Source organism: Mesoplodon densirostris, chromosome 18 (assembly GCF_025265405.1).
Source record: "Mesoplodon densirostris isolate mMesDen1 chromosome 18, mMesDen1 primary haplotype, whole genome shotgun sequence".
Classification (NCBI taxonomy): Eukaryota; Metazoa; Chordata; class Mammalia; order Artiodactyla; family Ziphiidae; genus Mesoplodon; species Mesoplodon densirostris.
Window position 1 is genome coordinate 14,625,795 of NC_082678.1, and position 20,674 is coordinate 14,646,468.

Here is a 20,674-nt window from a genome sequence, read left to right on the forward strand (position 1 = left end):
CAGCCCCTGCCCTGCGCTTCTGGAAGGTGGGCCTGGCCTTCCTGCTGAGCCAGGGACCCCTCACCCCCACCCTCTGGACCTCACATCCCCCCCAAAGTGGGGTCCAGGTGGCTCTGCACCACTACCTCCCAGAGGTGGCCTCGGGGAGGAAGGAGGTGGTCCCCCCTCAGAGACAGCGGCCGTCCGGGCTGGGATTCCACTGTACCCTGGGGGAGGGGGGCTTCCCCATCTGCCTGTGCTGCTCCGAGTCACGGCGGTTTTCCTGAGAGGCACCCCGGCCAGCTCGGGGCGGGGCTCACGGCCCTTGCGTCTGGTCCACGGCCTCGCTCGTACTTTGGTCTCGGGCCCCCCGCCACACACACACACGGCTGAGCCGCTTGCCGACAGGGAGGCGGGCTCCACAGACGTGGGCCCCCCACCGTCTAGTTTCTGGACTCCTGGTGTGGCCTCTCAGGGCTTCCCCAGGATGCCTGGGCCCTCCCTGGAGCTGAGCGGCGTCAGCAGGTCATCAGCAGGTCAAGGAGTTGCCAGAGGACACTCTGGCCACCGGCTCTGCGTTCTGCCCAGGCTCAGCGTCACTGCTCGTGTGGCCTGTCTGCCGCCCACCAGCTGAGAGGTGGCGAGCATCTGGGCCCCGGTGGTCTGTATGCGGGATGTGACCCTGCTGGCCCGCAAGACTGCCTGGGGCTGGGGCTGTCAGTGTGGGGAAAGTGTCCGCTGCCTGCGGGGTCATCCTACGAGAGCTGGCCCCTGGGGGGCGGACACGGGCTCCTCTGGGCAGCGGCAGCCCTGCGGCGTCAGCAGCATGCCTGGTCCCCCCATGGGCCCTGCTGAGGAGGGAGGGGCCGGGCAGTGGGCTTGCAAGGGCACCCACTCCCCACCAGCAGGTGACAGTGCTGCTCTTCTCGGCAGGGGGACCTCAAGGGCTACCTACGGAGCTGTCGGGTGGCAGAGTCTATGGTGCCCGACCCTCTGACCCTGCAGCGCATGGCCTGTGAGGTGGCCTGTGGTGTCCTGCACCTGCATCGCAACAACTATGTGCACAGGTGAGGGCGCAGGCGGCCCACGAGCTCTCTGCAGGGCCTCCGCACTTGCTCCGGGGGCCGCGTGAGGTGCATCCTCAATTAACCGGGTTAGTCTTTGTTCAGCCTCTAGGGACCACTGTACAAAGGGATTTTGTCAAATAATAAACACCAGGCAGATGGGAGTTGAACACCTGCTTCTGCAGGAGGGTTAAGCCAGGCGACGTCCACTGTCCAGCTTGCCTGGCTGAGCATGTGGTAGGGCCTGAGGCCCATCCTCTGTCCCCAGGGTGGTCAGCGCTGCCTGGTGGCCCTATGGCGGCCCCTACTCTCCTCTGTCTCTCTCAGGCCCGGAGGGAGGGGTGGCTCTGTCCTGCTTCCCGCCCTGGCCCCTGAAGTCGGAAAGACGGGCCAGGGCCCAGCGTAGGGGGACATGCCGGAAGAAGTGGCGATGGACGTGGCCCCAGCAGCCCTGGACAGCACTCGGGCCGTCCTCCACAACAATATCCTGGTGCTGAGTGATGACACATGCAACTCCAGCATCAGTGATTTTGTTGAAGAGGGCAGCTGCCAGCCTCCCGACCTGCCCGCCGAGCCCACCCAGCCCCAAGCGCCCATCTGTGGCCCCCAGCACAGCAGCATTTTGGCCGATGTGTGCTGACCCCGCGTTTGCCCCAGTGCCCTGGGCCCCAGACACCCATGGGGCCACAAGGCAGGCAGGGGAGGAGCCGGCAGCCAAGGCCAGCCGTGGGTGGGAGGCAAAGGCGGTGGGGAGCGGCACTGCTGGGTGGGCACTCCACACCCCCACCCTGCCAGGGGCTGTGTGTGCACAGGGCAGGGGCAGGACCCTGGGGTGCTCAGTTGCCCCACTGATGCCTGCCTTCAGGGAGCTGAGGTGGGGCAGTGTGGCAGGCAGGAGGAGACTGCAGTGTCCCTGGGCTGGCTCGCTCCTGAGGGACGGGTCAGCAGACTGGTGTCCCAGGAGAAGCAGGGGAGTGGACTGGGGTCAGGGGATGGGGTTCCAGTGAGGCAGGCCTCGTCCAAGGAGGGCCCTTGGGCACCTTCTAGCTGGCCCTGGGCATTGTTTTCCTCGTCTGCCTTCTAACATGTGTGGCCCCATCCACTCAGACCCTCAAAGTGTCCAGTCCTGGGCGAGGGGCAGGGCGGGCAGCCTCTGAGATGCCCTTTTCCACCCACCCACCGACCGAAGCGAGCCCAGGATGCCCTCGGCGACAAGTGGCCCAGTCCCCTCAGTGCCCTGGATGCCCCAGTCCGGCACTGCTGGCTGACCCCACCCTCCCACCCTCAGTGACCTGGCCCTGAGGAACTGCCTGCTCACAGCCGACCTGACGGTGAAGATCGGCGACTATGGCCTGTCTCACGGCAAATATAGGGTGAGTGGGCCGGCTCGGGCCAGGGCAGGGCTGGCCGCACTTGCCTACGGGGTGACACTGTCCCACGTGCCGACAGGAGGACTACTTCGTGACGGCTGACCAGCTGTGGGTGCCACTGCGCTGGATCGCGCCTGAGCTGGTGGACGAGGTGCACTGCAACCTGCTGGTGGTGGACCAGACCAAGGCCAGCAACGTGTGGTGAGTGTGGGCCTGGCAGTCACCATGAGGACTTGGACCCCTGAAAGCCGACGACTTGATGCTCACCTGCGACCGTCAGCCCTCATGGCTGCCCTGTCTGGTGCCGAGTGAGTGTCCAGTGAGGACGCGGGGCGCTGGGGGGCTGAGTCCCACCCGCCTGCCGGCTCCCTGGTGTTGGAGGGGATGCAGGCTGGCCGCGCCAAGCAAGGCCACATGTGTGAGGATGTGTTTGTGTAGCTCTGTCGCTCTGTAGGAGGTGGCCAAATACGCCCCCAGGTAAGGTCGTGGGGGTTCTGGAGCCACCTGTCGCTGCCCAGTGCCACGGCCCACAGCGGTTGGGCTGGCAGAGCGGTAGGGCCCATGGGGCCTGTGGAGGAAGCCCTGCCCCTCCCAGGGCCCACTGGGCCGATGCCCGAAGACATCAGGGTCAGAGCACTCGGGCAAGTTGATGAGACATGGGGCCTCGTGGTAACACCTGTTCCTATTGAAAGGGGACAGTGGGGCTGGGGGTCTTCTGTGACTGCAGCCTGGAGGTTTGGGGCTGGGCACAGAGCGGGTGCTTGGACCCAGGACTACAGCCTCTAGAGGCTTGGCTGTGGCGGTCCCCCGTCCCTGGCCTTGACCAGGCTCTGCTTCCCCCTCCTGCTTCCTCCCAGCCTCCCAGGCCCGTCTGGCCTCCCTCTGCTCCTGATAAACCCTCAGGGCCTGGATCCAGGGCCCAGTCCCCCTCCTGAGCTCTCCAGGGGTCTTCCCTGAGCCATTAACTGTACCCCCGTCACAGACACTCCATTCCCCCGCTCGCCTCTCCCTCTGGCTGACCCTCCCCTGCCTGCCCATCAGCCCACACTCACTGGGGTCCCCTAGATGGCTTTGGCCAGGGCCACTGTGATGTCTCTGTCGCCAATTCTGCTGTCCCTCATGCCCCCAGTTTCGTGGGACAGCCTGGGGTCCCCGGGAGTTGGGTGAAGCTACCGCCCACTGGAAAGATCCTAGCTGCCTTCTCCCAGCCCCGCGTGCACTGGCTGCCTGGCCCACCTATGCTGGCTGGGGTGTCCCTAGACTCACCCCCCACCTCCGCCTCACCGCCCGCCCCGCCTCACCCACCCCTCCGCCTCACCCCCTAGCACACTCCCTCCCTCTGGCCTCCGCAGGTGCCTGGCAGGACTGGGAGTTTCTCCAGGGCATTTCCTGCACCTAGCAGTGTCTGGGCTTCAGCCCAGCAAGGGAATCAACGAATGAACAAATTGACTGGGTTTGTGGGAGGCCAGTCTGGCGTTTATTTGTCCAAGCACGGCCAGGTGGCACATACTGCCCATTTACTGAAGGAAGGCGCCGTCTTCTGGCTGCTGGTGTGATGACGGGAGCTGCCCTTGGCGCCCAAGTCTTCGAGACCCTTTGTAGCCGTGCGTTGGCCAGCCAGGCCCCCTCTCTGATGGCTGTCACCCCCACAGGTCCCTGGGCGTGACCATCTGGGAGCTCTTTGAGCTGGGAGCGCAGCCCTATCCCCACCACTCCGACCGGCAGGTGCTGGCCTATGCTGTCCGGGAGCAGCAGCTCAAGCTGCCCAAGCCCCAGCTGCAGCTGACCCTCTCTGACCGCTGGTGAGGACCCTGTGAGGCCAGGCAGGGCTGGGGGTATCCCCAGCAGGAAGGACAACACAAAGGGGGGTGCTCTGAGTCCCCAGAGCGTAAGTGGCTCCTCCTGACCGCCTGGGTTTCCAGCTCCCCCTGGATCTCCCCGGCCAGCAGTGACCTCTGGGCCCCACCCTGTGCCTACAGTGGAATGGCCGCTTTATCCAAAATACAAATTTGCCTGCAGCCCTGGCAGGGATGAGCTAAGGGAACAGTGCCCTGGTACACTGCTGTTTCCCACACCACCGCGCCCACTTTAGGAGATGCCCCTAACTGCCCTCAGGGGATTCTGAGTGTGAGAAGGGGCGGAACTCAGACCCTCATGCTGAGGGCGGACTGGCTCACTCCCTGGGGGTTGGGGTCCTGGCCAGGCACTACTACCCGTGGAGGGGCAGGGACTGAGCCCCAGGGCATCCCTTCCTGCAGGTATGAGGTGATGCAGTTCTGCTGGCTGCAGCCTGAGCAGCGGCCGACGGCCGAGGAGGTGCACCTGCTGCTGTCCTACTTGTGTGCCAAGGGTGCCACCGAGGCGGAGGAGGAGTTTGAGCGGCGCTGGCGCTCACTGCGGCCTGGCGGGGGTGGCGCAGGCCCCGGGCTGGGGGCGGCAGGCCTGGCACTGGGGGGCATGGGCGAGCTTGCGGCCACCTCATCCTTCCCACTGCTGGAGCAGTTTGCTGGCGACAGCTTCCACACGGATGGTGACGACGTGCTGACGGTGACTGAGACGAGCCGTGGCCTCAACTTCGAGTACAAGTGGGAAGCGGGCCGCGGCTCCGAGGCCTTCCCGCCGCCTGAGGGCGCACTGAGTCCGGGCCGAGACACGCGTCTGCAGGAGCACTGCGTCCCTGACGGCGCTCCCCCAGGCGTGGTGCCGGTGCTCAGCGCTCACAGCCCCTCGGTGGGCAGCGAGTACTTCATCCGCCTGGAAGACCCCACGCCTGCCGCAGGCCACGACCCCGACTGTGCTGGCTGTGTCCCCAGCACCCTCGCCGCTACCCTGCGCCCCGACGGCAGTGACCATGATGACGACTCTGACGGCAGCGTGGCCGCCTCGCCGGTCATGGAGCCACTGCTGGGCCACGCGCCGCCCGCTGATGGCCCCTGGGGCCACTGCGACTACTACCCATGCAGGAGCCATGCCCGTGACCTGCCTTGCACCTCACGCTCACCCTCACCCTCACCGGAGACCCCAATGCTGGCAGAGCCCAGAGCAGAGGATATTGACTGGGGCGTGGGGGCATTCTGCCCGCCCTTCTTTGAGGACCCGCTGGGCACATCCCCCTCCGGGAGCTCCGGGGCCCAACCATCCCCAGGTGGGGAAGAGCTGGGGGAGGCCGAGATGCCCAGGGCTGCCCAGCACGGACACTGGAGCTCCAATGTATCTGCCAACAACAACAGCAGCAGCCGAGCACCAGAGTTCTGGGTCCCGGGCCTCTCAGGATACACGGACTGCTGCCCTGGTGTGAAGCAGGCCCTACAGACCGTCCCTGAGCTGGGCCATCCTCTGATCCCAGAGGACCCCCGAGAGCCTCTCCTTGGGCCAAAGGGGGCCTCCTCTGGTAAGGAGCTGGGCCACTGCCTTGGCCTCCCCCATCTGTATCCTACTGAGGGCCTGACACCTGCCCCGTGCCTGGTCACACCCCCCTGGACAGAGGCAGCCAGAAGTGGTGGTGACAGCCCCCAGGCAGAGCCCAGGCTTGCAGAGGAGGCCGAGGGCTCCGCTGGACTCCAGCTGCCCCTTCCCTCCATCCCATCCCCATCCCAAGAGGGAGCCCTGCTTCCTGCCGAGGAGGCCAGCACCCCGCCCACCCTCCCTGCCTCACCCACGCCCACTGGCAGCCCACAGCCTGCCACCGAGCCAGTCCAGGCCCTGGACAGCGACAGTGGCAGCAGCTCCCCTGAGCTGGAGGCACCAGGCAGTGAAGACGAGGACACGACTGAGGCCACTTCTGGTGTCTTCACTGACTTGTCCAGCGACGGCCCGCAGGGTGAGAAACCAGATGTGACACCAGCCTTCCGCTCCCTACAGAAGCAGGTGGGGACCCCTGACTCCTTGGACTCCCTGGACATCCCATCCTCAGCCAGTGATGGCGGCTCTGAGGTCTTCAGCCCATTAGCTGTTGGCACCCCTGGCGGGCAGCCCCGAGCCCTGGACAGCGGCTATGATACGGAGAACTACGAGTCCCCTGAGTTTGTACTTAAGGAGGCGCATGAGGCCTGTGAGCCTGAGGCCTTTGAGGAGCTGGCCTCAGAGGGTGAGAGCCCCGGGCCAGAGACTCGTCTCTCCGCCTCCCTGGGTGGCCTCAGCGAGAAGAATCCCTACCGCGACTCTGCCTACTTCTCAGACCTGGACACGGAGCCAGAGCCCACCTTGGGCCCCAAGGAGAAGCAAGGAGGTGTCCCAGTTCGCGGGCCAGAGCCCGATCTGGAGAGCCTGAAGAGCCCCAGGCTGCTGTCTGTACTGCCCTCCCCTGAGTTGGGGATGCTTGGGGAGGCACAGGGCTCTGGCCCCAGGGAGGCGCCGCCACAGCCACTGCCTGAGGACTCTTCCCCAGAGCCAAGCGCCTGCCCCAGGGGCCCCAGGCTGGAGCCTCCCTGGACCCAAGACCCAGCCCAGGTGCCACCCATGCCCAGCCCCGGGCCCTCTAAGATTTTCCTGCTGACTCCGGTCCGGCCCAGCTCAGAAAGCCACCGCCCCGAGCTCCAGGAGACCCTGGGACTGCTGTCAGGGTCGGGCCTGCAGGAACGGACAGGGGGCCCAGGTGCCCCCAGAACCCCACTCTGCCTGGCCCTGCCGTCAGTCCCCGTGGCTCCAGAGGGGTGGCCGGAGGAGGAAGAGGAGGACAGCGAAGACAGTGACGAGTCGGACGAGGAGCTCCGCTGCTACAGCATCCAGGAGCCGAGCGAGGAGAGTGAGGAGGAGGCACCACCTGTGCCAGTGGTGGTGGCGGAGAGCCAGAGTGCGCGCAACCTGCGCAGCCTGCTTAAGATGCCCAGCCTGCTGTCTGAGGCCTTCTGCGAGGACCTGGAGCGCAAGAAGAAAGCCGTGTCCTTCTTCGACGACGTCACTGTCTACCTCTTCGACCAGGTGGGTGGCCGCCCTGGGTGGGCTCTGCGTGGGGAGTGGGGGGGGGGTCTGCGGTGGGACGGGAAGCCATGGGAGACTCCTGCTGTTCTGATCCTCCAGGAAAGCCCCACCCGGGAGCTCGGGGAGCCCTTCCCCGGTGCCAAGGAGTCGTCCCCCACGTTCCCGGCGGGCAGCCCGGGCTCCCCCAACACCCCCGGCCGGTCTCGGCGGGCTGACCGCTCCCCCGGTGGCCCTGCGGCCGAAGAGGGTGAGCTGGAGGCGGGGTGACGCGGCGGCGAGGGTGGGGCAACGGGGGTGGGGGTGGATCCTCATGGAGGCGGGGCAACAAGGCGGGGGGTGGGGTGGGGGGGTGGGGGGGTGGGGGGGCTGTGACTTGCTGGTGGGGGGCGTGGGGGGGCTGTGACTTGCTGGTGGGGGGGGGTGGGGGGGCTGTGACTTGCTGGTGGGGGGGGTGGGGGGGCTGTGACTTGCTGGTGGGGGGGGTGGGGGGGCTGTGACTTGCTGGTGGGGGGGGGTGGGGGGGCTGTGACTTGCTGGTGGGGGGGGTGGGGGGGCTGTGACTTGCTGGTGGGGGGGGTGGGGGGGCTGTGACTTGCTGGTGGGGGGGGTGGGGGGGCTGTGACTTGCTGGTGGGCGGGGTCTCCCCCATCCGGTCCACAACTGACGGCGGGCCCCTCGCAGGCGGAGGATTCGAGTGGGACGATGGCCTCCCGCTGACGCCGGCCCAGGAGCCCGCTCCGCGCGTCCCTGCTGCGCCCGCCAAGCCCAGCCCCTTCTCTCGCTTCACTGTCTCACCAGCGCCTGCGTCCCGCTTCTCCATCACGCACGTCTCCGACTCGGACTCCGGGTCCGTGGGAGGTGAGGCTGCGGTGGGGCTGGCAGGAGGGGATGCCGAGTCAGGACAGTGGTGAGGGCGGCCGGGAAGGGCACCTGCTGGGTGCGAGGCCCTGCGCTCGTTATTTCTCGTCTTCTGGACAAGCTCAGTTTTCAGACGGGGAAACTGAGGCTCAGAGAGGTCAGGTCACGCCAGGCCTGTTTGTTGTGGCCACCCTGGCATGTTTCCTCACCGCCCCGAGGAGATGCAGTGCCCCAGACAAAGCTGGCTCAGCACTCTCAGGATGTAGGCTGGATGCCCACTCCCTGCGGCCCCTCCCCCCCGCCCCTCTCTTTTCTCCCTCCTCCGAAGGCACCAGGCTGGACACTGAGTGCCCCCCACCCTGCTCTCTGACCTGCAGCAGCCTCTCTTGCCAGAACCTTCCCAGCCCCTGCTGGTCTGCCTCATCCACCACCCACCCCCATCTCAGATCTAATGGCTTGTCCAGAGATGGTGGTGGTGGCTCAGGTGCCCAGGTGGGGCCCTACTCAGGGGCCTTAGCTCACCCCTCCCTCCAAGCTCCACTCCTGTCAACCTCAGACCAGGTGGGCTCATACCTGCCCAGTTGCCACCACCCCATCCTGCTAGGTTCCCCTGAAAGCTCAACTCCACTAAGATGTGCCTAGTTATCTTGTCCCCTAGGCAGACCCAGCCCCTCCCTTGCAGCCCTTGGCCTGTGGCTGCAGCCTTTAGGGAAGGATCTGCTGGCCTGTTTGTGTCACAGTGTGCCCTTAATGGATATCTGAACAAGCAAGCAGGTCACCAAGAGGCAAGTATGTGACCCTGGCCAGCCCAGTCCTGTTCAGGTCTCAGTTTCCCCACCTGTGAAAAGAGGACTCAAGAGGGCTGATGCTGAGCTTTGTTAGGCCCGGTCCCTGGTGCTGTGGTGGGAAGGATAACCGTCTGGCTTCCACCTAGGTGGGCAGGCAGGCCTGCTGCAGCCCCAGCTGCTCAGTGGCCCCTAAGCCAGGGATTGAGGCCAGGTGAAAGTCTGGGGGAGGGGACTCTGGCTGTCCTCGGAGGGAAGGGTGCTCTCAGGAGTCCCTGTGGCCCCAGTGTCTCCCTAAACATGTTTGCCAGGTCCTACAGCAGGTGCTGGGGGCAGCTGTAAAGAGGCCTGAGCCCCAGGCAGCCCCTGCTTGGAGCCCCTGCCGGTTTTCTTCCCGGCAGCAGCGAGGATGGTGACCAAGAGTGGTGGGGACTTGCATCCTGGCCGTGGTCAGCAGCGGCTTCCAGGCGCTTCGGTGCCCCACGCAGCACCCTGGAGGAGCAGGGCAGGACGAGAGGCCCCTCTCTGGCGCTGGACATTAGAGCATCTGTGCACACCAGCCCCGTGCTGCCCCGGGGGCAGGATTTGTCCTGGACACTTGGGTTTGCTGCTAGGCCCTAGGGATGCCCTACAGCCGCCCCTCACCCTGAAGCTGCCCCCTCCCCCCGGCCCCCCGCTGTCAAGACTGCTTGGCCTCTGAGGCCAGGGGCCCTTGCACGCCCTGCCCACAGGTTCCTGTGGTGTGTTGCAGGCTGCTGTGTCCTCACCCCAGGTGAGAGGGCAGGTACAGGCCTCCTAGGACGGCCTCTCCCTGCCCCCTTTGCTCCTTCTGCCGGTTCAGGGTCTGCTCAGTGCAAGAGGAGGACACCAGGCTCGTGTGTCCCCGCTCCAAGTCTGTGGCTGTTTCCCCTTCACTGAATCAGACCGTAAGCTCTCCCTCCCCCACAGGGTCTGGGCTGGCTTCTGCCTGGGTCCCACTGGAGCCCTGCGAGGGGACTGAGGTGGGCAGCCCAAAAGATGGGGGGCTTTCAGGTCGCAGTCCTGCTGCTTCAGCCCCTGTCTAGAGGTGCCTGTGGCTCCCCTCTGTAAGGTAGGGCCCAGCTGCCAAAGGAAAGTGGGGGCTGCCCCCCACGGTCAGTGTCAGGGGGTTCCTACCACAGGGATGGAGACAGTGGGAAGGGGTGGAGCTGGGAGGGAGGCTGGGGCAGGGCAGCACAGGGGGTATTTTTGTAACGCTGTTGTCGGAACAGAGGGAAGGGGGATGCTTTTAAGTTATTGTTGCCAAAGAGACGTAAAATTTATTGTTGCTTTTGGGGTGTGGGTGGGGACTTGTTTTGAGTTTGTTTTTTGTTTATTTGAGGCTTATGATGCTGGTACAATGATCGTCTTGTTCCTTTCTTGTCTGTTTTTTAAGAGAAATCAAAGCTAAGGAAAAAAGCCTTCATGCTAAGCGTGTTTTCTTTTGGAGTCAGTCTGCAGATAAAGCCTTGGGCAGGAGGGGGCATGGGCCGTGCTGGGGTGGGGTCCCTATAGTCCCTTCTGACCACTGGGGGATGCAGGAGGGAGACCACCCCTTCCTCTAGCTGTCCTTGGCACACCTTGGTGGAGGGAGACAGTGACCTTGGGCCCCTAGGGTGCCCAGGTTGGGGTGTCTTCCCAGAACAGGGCCAGCGGACTGACGCCTGCAGCCCTCACTTCCTGCCTGGAAGCTGGCCCTGCCTAGGTAAGGGTGAGCGGGGACCTCTCCGGGAAGCTCTTCCTCCTGCCTCTCCAGGGGTCGCCCCTGTCCCTCAGCACGGGGAGGCCGGGGGAGGGGGCGGTGAGCTGGGAGCAAGGTGGGTTGTGAGGAGGTGGGGCTTCTGCGCCTCCACCGCAAACATCTGCCCTGGGACCCTGCCTCGCCCCACCCGGCCTGCCTCCAGCTCCTGCCAGGTGAGAGCCTCTGGGGTCCCGCCCCCTGTGCTTTGTGTTCCGGGCTGTGCGCAGAGCCCCTCCTGGGAGGGTCTGGGAGGAGCAAGCGAACGCTGCCCAGAGCGTCTCCCGAGCTAAGGGCTGCTGTCACCAACGGGGCTGCACGGCTGTATTTCAGCCTCAAATGTCAGACAGCACGGATCCGATAAAGTGTCTACAATCTTGTATTTCAGCTGAAATATGGAAACAGCCAGCGCATTGAGGGGGCCCACCCAGGAATCCTGGGACAGGACCCCCTCAATGGCACACAGCTTGGGGAGCCAGGCCACAGCCCCGACCGCCCTGGGGACAGGGAGGAGAGCCGGGGGCCCTGCAGCCAGTTCTGGATGGGAGTTAGGGTGTGGGCAGGGAGAAACTGGGACAGAGAGGCCCACAAAACTGCCAGTGGGAGGGGGGAGAATCAGCAAATCCCCAATAAAGGGTCTGCCAGGAAGTTGTGCGCATAATAAATCCAAGGAAGGGGGGCAGGCCCTCGCCCTCCCCTTGCCCCTGCATGCTGCTGCAGGCACGTACAGGTGGGCAGCCTCGTTACTGACCAGACAGGGGCTCCCCTTTACAAGCTGATGCGATGGCCCTCCCTGCACCCTGGGGGCTCCCTGGCCCACACAACAGATGGGCCTGATCCAAAAGGTTGGCCGCACAGCCCAGGCAGCAGGTCCCCGCTCCAGGGGCCAGCCCCCCTCATTCTCCTTGGCCACGGCCACGCCACCTCCTGACCCTAGGGTCCAGCCCAGGCCAGACTGAGGTGGGGGCAGAAGGGCTTGGAAGGAGAGAATTCTCTAAATGGGGAGCAAGCAGATTGTAACAAAACAGGTTACAGGTCAGGGTGGGGGAGGAGGGGCCCCACGGGCAGTGGGTGCAGACGTGGCCGTCAGCTGAGGAGTGGGGCAGACCTGTCATTGGTCACCGTCGGCTTCAGCTGGACGCTGGCGAAGGGATTCCTGAGAAGAGGAGAGAAGAGTGGTTTTAGTGGTTTTCGGGAGGGGTGCTGAGTGCCGTCCTGCGGCCACAGACGGCACCCACCTGGACCCCGACAGCCCAGCCTCTGAGCTCAGGGCCCGGGGGTGGCAGAGGCCGCGGGGGAGAGCCAGAAAGGGGTGCTGTCCGCAAGGCCAGCTGAGCCCCGGCACGCCATCCTCTGCTCACCCCCGCCAGGTGCCCCACCTCGAACCGTCAACCCTCCCAAAGGCAGGGGGGGTGCCCTCCACATCAGCCCCGGTCCTTTCTCTGCAACCTGAGGCAGCCCCACATAAGCCGCAACCGAGCTCGGTGCGCCACCCCCCAAGGCCAAGCACCTCCCCGCCACCTGCCCGAGAGTAGCGGCTGAGCCCGTCTGCAAGGACACAGCTGTTGACACATAGAGCCACAGCTCAGCAGAGCACACAAGCCCAGCCCATGCATCCTGGGGACCCAGAGAGTGGCCCGCCCCATGCCGACACGACAGACACGAGGCGCAGGCACCCCAGCGGCAAGGGGGCTGGCAGGAGTGGACGCCCGCAGCCCCTGCGGAGGGGCTGACCGCCTCCTCAGAGAGGAGCCCTGCCCGTCCCTGAGTGCCGAGGCCGCGGCTGACGGACACAGACGGATGCACCAGACAAGGGGCTGAGATGGAACGAGATGAGTGCAGGGTGGGGCCGGCACCTGGCCTCGTGCTCACGGAGGCCTCTCCTCCTTGGGTTCGGTGGGCTCCGAGGACCTGCCCAGGCGGGGACGGCACAGGAGAGCAGCCCAGGGGACGTCAGTCCCAAGGGTGACAGCACGATGGCACGTGGGACACAGAAGGCTCGGCCTGAACGGGAGCCGTTACCTGGGGCAGGAGTGGCCTCTGACGTGGCTGGGCGTCCACAGGAGCTGGGTGGGCGCTCTGTCCAGGTGCCCAGGAAGATAGAACGTGGGGTGGGCAACTCTGTGTTTGCCTGAGGACCTGGCATTTTCTAAGACGCTGAGGCACTTTGGACTCAGTTGTTCAAAGGATGAACTAGTGAGAGGAGACTGATGGAGCACCGTGTGGCTTCTGTGTCTCCAAGGTGCTGCCTGACAGTTGGCAGCACCTGCAGCCGTTCCGCCCCTGCCTCGGAACATCTGCACCTGATGAAAGGCCCTTCCAGCTGGCGGGGCCTCAGTCTCCCTCATTCAGGTCCTCTCTGGCCTCCCAGGCTTGGGTCTGAGCAGATGTGCTTCGGCCCCACTGGCCCCAAGTAGAGGCGGCCTAGAGGTTCTGCTGTGACCAGCGTCCTCTGCCCCGGGACGGAGGATGCAGGGCAGCCATCGTGGCAGCCGCCTTGACTGGACTCTGGTCCTAGAGGAGGGCTCCATGCCCTTGGCGGTCTGCAGCCAGGGTCATGGTGGGGGGTCTTGTGGGGCTAGAAACGGGGCAGGTTTGTCCATCCAGAGTCAGGGACCCAGCAGGGGAAGGGACCCAGAGAAGGGAGGATGGCACCTGTGCTGACCAGAGCCAGGGGCTAAAGGGAGTTCCAGCCAGGTGTGTCCTGACACACCTACATTCTCATCAGAAAGGGTCAGTGACCAGCCACGTGTAAATCAACGAAGTTACAACACACCCTCAAACCATATACAAAAATAAACTCAAAATGGCTTATAGACTTAAATGTAAGACATGACACCATAAAACTCCTAGAAGAAAACATAGGCAAAACATTCTCTGACATAAATCGTACCAATATTTTCTTAGGTCAGTCTCCCAAGGCAATAAAAACAAAAGCAAAAATAAACCAATGGGACCTAATCAAACTTACAAGCTTTTGCACAGCAAAGGAAACCGTAAACAAACAAAAAGACGACCTACAGATTGGGAGAAGATATTTGCAAATGATGTGACTGACAAGGGCTTAATTTCCAAAATATACAAACAGCTCATACCTCTCAACAACAAAAAACCAAAGAACCCAATCAAAAAATGGGCAGAAGAGCTATCTAGACATTTGTCCAAAGAAGACATACAGATGGCCAACAGGCACATGAAAAGATGTTCAACATTGCTAATTATTAGAGAAATGCAAATCAAAACTACAATGAGGTACCACCTCACACTGGTCAGAATGGCCATCATTAAGAAGTCTACAAAAGGGAACTTCCCTACACTGTTGGTGGGAGATTGGTGCAGGCACTATGGAAAACAGTATGGAGGTTCCCCCCAAAACTAGAGTTGCCATGTGATCCAGATGAAACTATAATTCAAAAAGATACATGCACCCCTATGTTCACAGCAGCACTATTCACACTAGCCAAGACATGGAAACAACCTAAATGTCCACTGACAGATAAATGAATAAAGAAGATGTGGTATATACACAATGGAATATTACTAAGCCATAAAAAAGAATGAAATAATGCCATTTGCAGCAACATGAATAGACCTAGAGATTCTCATATGAAGTGGAGAGCGACAAATAGCATATGATATCACTTATATGTAAAATCTAAAAAAAAATTATATAAATGAACTTAATCTACAAAACAGACTCACAGACATACAGAAGAGACTTGCGGTTGCCAAGGAGGAACGGGTGGGGGAGGGGTGGGTTGGCAGTTTGGGATTAGCAAATGAAAACTATTATATATAGAATGGATAGACAACAAGGTCCTACCGTATATCACAGGGAATTCTATTCAGTGTATCCTGTGATAAACCGTAATGGAAAAGAATATAAAAAAAAATGTATATATGGGTATAACTGAATCACTTTGCTATATGACAGAAATTAACACAACACTGTAAATCAACTATACTTCAATTAAAAAAAAGGGGGTCAGTGGCAAACCCACACTGCCACCTGAACCAGGAAGACCTCCCTGAAGAGGGTGTCTGGCCTCTGACCCACACCGTCCTCTTCTCCTCCCCGCAAAACAGCGTGACCATGGAAGAAGCATGTGCTGTCCACGCTGCAGGTTCTGAGGAAGCATGTGGCAGCCGTAATCACTCCAGACCTCTGGAGCGACTCCCTCCTGCAGCCCCAACCAGAGACCCCTGGGTGGGACACTCCCACCCTTCAGCATCAGAGGAAGTGTGAGGCCCCCTTGGGTGCTCACCACCTTCTGGGATGTTCTGTGAAAGAACAGGCTTAAGAGCTACCCGCCGGGGAGGGCACCTGAGTGACCCCAGGTGAGGGACTTGGGTCAACACTGGGATGACGAAACATGACAAGATTTGGACCTGAGGCACTGCCGATCCTGCTGTCCTGCAGACGTCCGTCACTGCCCAGGGGTGGACGCCGGGGCCAATCAACAGCGGACCACGCAGACACAGAACAAGCTCTTCTTGACCCAAATGGGAGACGCTGGAGTATGCGAGGGTCAGTGCTGTCAGGACGCCAGGGCCCCTCCCCAGGCAGGGCCACCAGGCACTCAGGTGGAGGACTGGGGGCTGGGCGCTGTCCCCCTCCTGAGCAGGGACACAGGGACAACGGTAGCTTTTATACAGCATGGATTTGCACCCTCCGGGGGGCAGGCCTGAAGTCCTGGGCATGGTGAAGACAGGCACGAGCCAGGCTCCCCGCCAGGAATGGCTGTCCCCACCACCCAGTCCTCTGCAGACCCTCACAGCCTGACGAGGTGGGACTCCTGCAGCCAAGCAGCATTCGGGTCCAGGCTCACGAAACATTCGCCACTGCGGATTTGGTGGAATCACCTTCAGTTATCTTCTGGATCCACTTCTTGAATAAGAAAGGGGGTGATTCTGAGAACAGCCCGGTCAGCACGAAGCGTGGCTTGTGTCCTGTGGTGACTCCGGAGCAGAGAAGGAGCGAAGAGCAGTCACAGCATAGATTTCAACTTTCTCCACCTTTTCCTCTTAAAATGTGGCACAACTTCAGAGCATCGGCCCTTCTGGACTTGAGTCGTTCTCCTCCCCGGCCCTCCTCCCAGGGCTGTGAGCTCTGGCAAAGCTGAGCAACGTCCCTCAACCAACCAGAGGTGGCTTGTGACACCTCCGCCCCTGGTAGAATCATCAGGACAGGCAGACCCTGCGGCCACTGTGCTTGTGTGCTCCCAGGGATGAGTGCACCCCCGCCCGCCGTGCCCCTGGGGTTCTGCCCTGGGGGTTCTAGGCAGAGGCCATATGAGCCTCCCTGAGCCTTCACCCCCTTCCAGCACCTCCAGTGGGTGAGATCAGCTGGGCTCCACCAGCTCAGACGGACCACGAGGGCAGCAGAGGTGGGGGTGGGAGATAGCAGGTGTCTCAAAGCATCTCGGAAGAAGAGGGACAGATGCAGGGGAGGAGAGTGGCCCAGGTCACCCGCTGCTGAGCCAGGGTCAAAGTCATTTCTCCCATCCCCAATTTCAGGAGCACTTGTCTCTAGAGTTTTCCAGAACTCATACTGCAGCTCATCAAGAGAAAGGCAGGAAAAAAAAACCCAAACATATATATAGATAAAAAAACCCTGGCAGTCCAGTGGTTAGGGCTCTTTGCTTCCACTGCTGGGGGCCCGGATTTGATCCCTGGTCAGGGAACTAAGATCCCACAAGTGGCGCGGTGCGGCCTAAACAAACAAACAAACACACACACACAAAAACAAGAAAGGCAGCGAAGGAGGGAGAGGGAGAGTCCAGGACTTGCTGGAGTGGTCTGGCTGCCCACAGGGAGGATGGCATCGCCGTGACACCCACAGAGGTGAAGGGATGACCATCTATGTACAGGGTCCATGTGCCAGCTTCACGCAGCAGACTTCTCAGTGACAGGGCTGGGGTGAGGCAGAGGGGCAGCAGTGCTGCCCAGACCCAGGCCCAGGAGCAGTGGGCTCCCCCTGCATCCCCCCACCCCAGCCGTTGGCGCTTGCTTTCCAAGGGCACAGGGGAAGGGATCATCACCAGTTGGGAGTTGGAGGAGGCCACCAGGGCCTGCTCTGGGAAGCCTGGAGTAGCCCCTTGGAGCCATGTCAGGGCAGACAGCAGGTGAGCCTGGGCAGAACGGAGCCACTGCATCTGCTCATCCCCTGCGGGGCAGATGCATGCGGCCGCTCTCGTGTGCCTGTGACTCTCACCTGGGCACAGGCCATGGTGCTATCCCCAGACCCATCCTGGTCTCCCCAGCCCTCGAGGGACTGTGATACTCACCAACCCAGGAGCCAGCCAGGCCGGGCTCAGACCCACGCCCAGGGACCGGTCTGAGGGGCACTCAGCCAAAGAAGCCCAAAGCCAGCCTCGCAGCTGATCACCAGGCTTCACCCCGGTTATGGCCAAAGCACCCAGCAGAAGCAACAGGGAACCCAGACAGAGGGCCAGGCCAGACCTGCAAGCTTCCAGAGGGAGGAAATCCGAGAGCCCAAGGAGAGTCCAGGGAAGCAAAGACCCAGAGCCGAGAGCAGACGCAGGCTCAGCAGACCCTCGGACCCCAGCATAAGAAAACCAGGGCAACTTACTAACTCTAGTCAGGGGCCGCTCAAAATCTGGCCACTTCGACATCGGCACTGCAAGGAAACACAGGGCTCAGTTGGTGCATGTGGAACGGGTGGGAGTGAGGTCTGAGGACTCCGAGGGGACATAAGCCAGATGGAGGATGGGGGGACGCCTGGCAGCTAGCGTATGCTGCCAGGAGCATGTGCCACCAGCCACAGGGCAGAGCTGGCTCTCCAGCCCCCAGGGAGGGGTCTTCAGGGAGGAAGCTCCAAGGAGCACATCAGCTCAAGCAGGGCGTCCCTGGATCAGGCCCACGTGGCTCTCACCCAGGGTGCGGGCCTCCCCAGGTGCCCCCAGGGAGAGCAGTGTGGCCTGGCACTCTCTGCACCTTGGTTATTCTGTCGGCGAGGAGGCCAGGCTTTGCACGTGGCCCGGACACACGCAGAGGGGCTGGAAGGAGGCGCCACACCCAACTCGATGCAATAAATAAAACTTTTATTCAAACAACTGCAGTACAGGGCACAATTCAGATTAAAAAAAAAAAAGACGAAAGGAAACAGGAAAAATATTTTCAGCACTTTACATCTTCATACAAGTTTTGCGGATTTGTGTCTACATTCATCCATTGAGCATGGAATCCCCTGGATTTGAGATCTTTTAGCAAAATTAGAACACCAACATAGAAGGCTCTTTTTACAAAGGTCCATGTTCTGGCTTTGTTTTTTCCTTAATTATAAAACAGGGTCTGTCTGCGTCTTGAGCTGCTTCTCTCACAAATGCTACCAGCCATGTCCTAGTCCACGGGAGGGGGCGGGAGGGTTTTGCTAAATCACATCAGAAAAAGGAGCGTCCACAGCTTCACGGGGGCTCCCGTGGCGGGAAGGGCGGAGCGGCTGCGCCCTCGCTCACTTCCCAGATTCAAGGCGTGAAGAGGCAATACCAGTAGCCACTCAGTCCAGCATGTCTGTTTCTGAAGTCACCAAGACACACAGAGAGACGAGAGCATTTAGGGAGGACTGGGCAGGGACTGCCTGCTCCCCGACGGCAGGTGCGGGGGTGTAGCGCCCAGAGCCGCCCTCACTCCTTCACAGGCTGGTTAAAGAAATGATTTCCAGAACACGTGGGGTTGGGGGTGGTCTCTGGAGGTCTTTGGAATGTCCGAGTGCGGCCGGTCCCCCTCCCCGCCAGTGCACTGTGCAGTCACGGTCACGGCGCCCCGAGGCTGGCGCCGCGCTCTGGTCTGTACATCGTCCAACGGCGTCCGGGACAAGGAAGCGGTCAGGAGCCCGGCCTGGCGGGCAGGCAGGGCTGGGGGCTGCGGCCTCCCTCACAGGAGCGGCCAGCTTCCTCAGGAGGCCCCCCGGCTCGGCCCGAGCCCTTCTCTGGGTGCGGCCTGCAAGGATGCCCCCGGGGCCACAAGCCTCGTGGAGCCCCCAGCACCCTCCCTCTCCTGACACAGGTGCCAGCGTGTGCTGGGGGGTCAGATGCAGAGATAACAGTACGTACACCGGAGTCCATGCATATCTGTTTTTGTTTTTCAGGAAAAAAAAGTCCTTTTCCTGTTTTTCATCTTTTTGCTTTTTTGTTTTTTTTGTTTTTTTTAAGATTTTTCTTTTTCTTCAAACTTTTTAGACCTGGCTCACGGTGAGCCTTCAAAGAGGGACAGCGTGTCATGAATACGGCGAATGGGGAGCAGCGGCGAGGACACCCCGCCCGCGCCGCCCGGCGGCAGGTCCCAACACACGGGTGGGGGCATGTAAACATAGGGAGCGGAGATGGGGCAGCACCATGGACCCTGGGGGATCACAGAGTCTGGGGTCACCAACCAAAAGGCGGGGGTGAAGGGGCAAGTGGCAAAGAGAAACAACCCAGGAAGAAACCAACGAGAGCCGAGGAGGAAACCGATGGCGACCAGACAGACGGGGCGGGGGCAGGGGACGGCGGGAGCTCTTCTGAGCAGCAGCTGCCCGGGGGTCAGCGTCCTCACACTGTGGACACCAGCGTGCCACTGCCGCTGTGAAACAAAGCACAGGACAGCTGCCGGGCCGCACACCTCCCCCGCAGCTGCCCTCCCAGCCGTGTGGCTGGCCACCCGGCCCTGGGGGAGTGGTGACAGGAGACCCCCAGAGACCGGACAAGGGCTGAGCCCGGGTCAGGGGTTCAGGAGGCTGCAGCCCTGAGCCATCTGCACCAGCCTGGGCTGGTTCTGGGGAGACGAGCCCAGGGGCAGGCCCCGCTCCTGGCCGAGGTCTGGACAAGCAGGTCTGGATGCCAGGAAAGAGCAGGGCCACAAAACCACCAGGTGAGGGGGTCATGCTGCAGCTGTGGGCAGCCCGAGGGCCCCACCAGGAAAGAATGGGAGCCCCAGTAGTGGCTGCAGTGGGTCCCTGACTCCGGCCTGGGCACAGGGCCAGGCCCGACTTGCTCCCACCCACCCACCCGCCCGCAAGGGGAGCACGAAGGCAGCTCCAGGAGGGGCTGCTTCCCCCACTCGGCGTTATCTGGGGACCCTGGGCTGCTGCCAGGGGACAGGGCATCCTGCACTGAGGGCCCTGCCCTACAGAGCGCACTGGGGGAAGGCACAGCGTGGTGAAGAACAGAGAACAGGCACCCTGGGCCCTGCTCACTGACTCAGAGTTGAGACACCATGGTCTCCAGCCAGGCCCCAACAGAGCAGGCAGGCCTGGGAGGGAAGCCACCCAACTCCAGCCTCCGGTGGGACAGCTCCCCAGAACCCACAGCTCCCCAAGACGAGTCTCAAAATCCCTTACCTGCTCACGGCCCGCGCCCCGTAATCATCCAAACCCTGGGGAGGAAAGGAAGAAACAGGTCGGGCTGGGGTTCAGGGGGTGAGGCCAGATCTGCAGGGGAGGGTCCCCTCCTAACCCCAGAGTGTACGGTGCTGCCTGCAGCTGAGGACATGAAGGGCCCCTCCCCCCTCAGCAGTGACCTCCCCAATTCACAGGGATACCGGATGCCTCCTTATCTGGCCAGCGGCCGACGGTGAGCTCACGCTCCCGGGCGCATACAAGACAGATCACCCGATGACGCCCTTCCACCCATGTTCCCTATGGCTCTTAGGCCCTGCAGGTCATATGGTAGGAACACCTGGCAGGTGAGGGCTTCCTGGGGAACCCAGAGGCTGAAACCACTGACGGTGGGACGTTGGGGAGCCGGGTCGGGGAAGCCAGGCTGGCGGAGGCTGGCGTGGGGAGGGCGGCTGCACCAAAGGTCACCCGCACGCCTGCCTCATGCACGCCTGTGCCGGCCCCTGAGCGCCCCACACCCAGCCGCAGCTTCCTGGCCCTGAAGCAGCTGCTGCCCCAAAGCCATTGAGGGGTACTGGGGACAACCTCCTCAGCTCTCTAAGCAT

The 20,674-nt window shown here is 62.2% G+C and overlaps 2 protein-coding genes across 7 annotated transcripts in view; one reads left to right on the top strand and one right to left on the bottom strand.

Moving 5' to 3' along the window:
- The window catches only part of AATK (apoptosis associated tyrosine kinase), a 38,425-nt gene extending 29,097 nt beyond the window's left edge, over window positions 1-9,328 (top strand). The window contains exons 7-14 of one of the 2 annotated variants that reach the window (XM_060081983.1): window positions 913-1,046; window positions 2,332-2,416; window positions 2,493-2,614; window positions 4,066-4,215; window positions 4,672-7,333; window positions 7,433-7,580; window positions 8,015-8,191; window positions 9,288-9,328. In XM_060081983.1, coding sequence (XP_059937966.1) covers window positions 913-1,046; window positions 2,332-2,416; window positions 2,493-2,614; window positions 4,066-4,215; window positions 4,672-7,333; window positions 7,433-7,580; window positions 8,015-8,191; window positions 9,288-9,328 — 3,519 coding nt within the window. Of the gene's footprint in view, window positions 1-912; window positions 1,047-2,331; window positions 2,417-2,492; window positions 2,615-4,065; window positions 4,216-4,671; window positions 7,334-7,432; window positions 7,581-8,014; window positions 8,245-9,287 lie in introns of those variants that run through there. The other variant, XM_060081982.1, reaches the window with a different exon arrangement.
- A 934-nt stretch (window positions 9,329-10,262) lies between these two features.
- BAIAP2 (BAR/IMD domain containing adaptor protein 2) overlaps window positions 10,263-20,674 on the bottom strand; it is a 71,159-nt gene continuing 60,747 nt past the window's right edge. For 2 of the 5 annotated variants that reach the window (XM_060081117.1, XM_060081113.1), the window contains exons 13-14: window positions 20,073-20,107; window positions 10,263-11,888 (exon numbers count right to left, since the gene is read on the bottom strand). In XM_060081117.1, the coding sequence (XP_059937100.1) occupies window positions 11,819-11,888; window positions 20,073-20,107 (105 nt within the window). In that variant the 3' untranslated portion in view covers window positions 10,263-11,818. Of the gene's footprint in view, window positions 11,889-17,324; window positions 17,373-17,818; window positions 19,316-20,072; window positions 20,108-20,674 lie in introns of those variants that run through there. The other 3 variants (XM_060081118.1, XM_060081115.1, XM_060081116.1) reach the window with 2 other exon arrangements.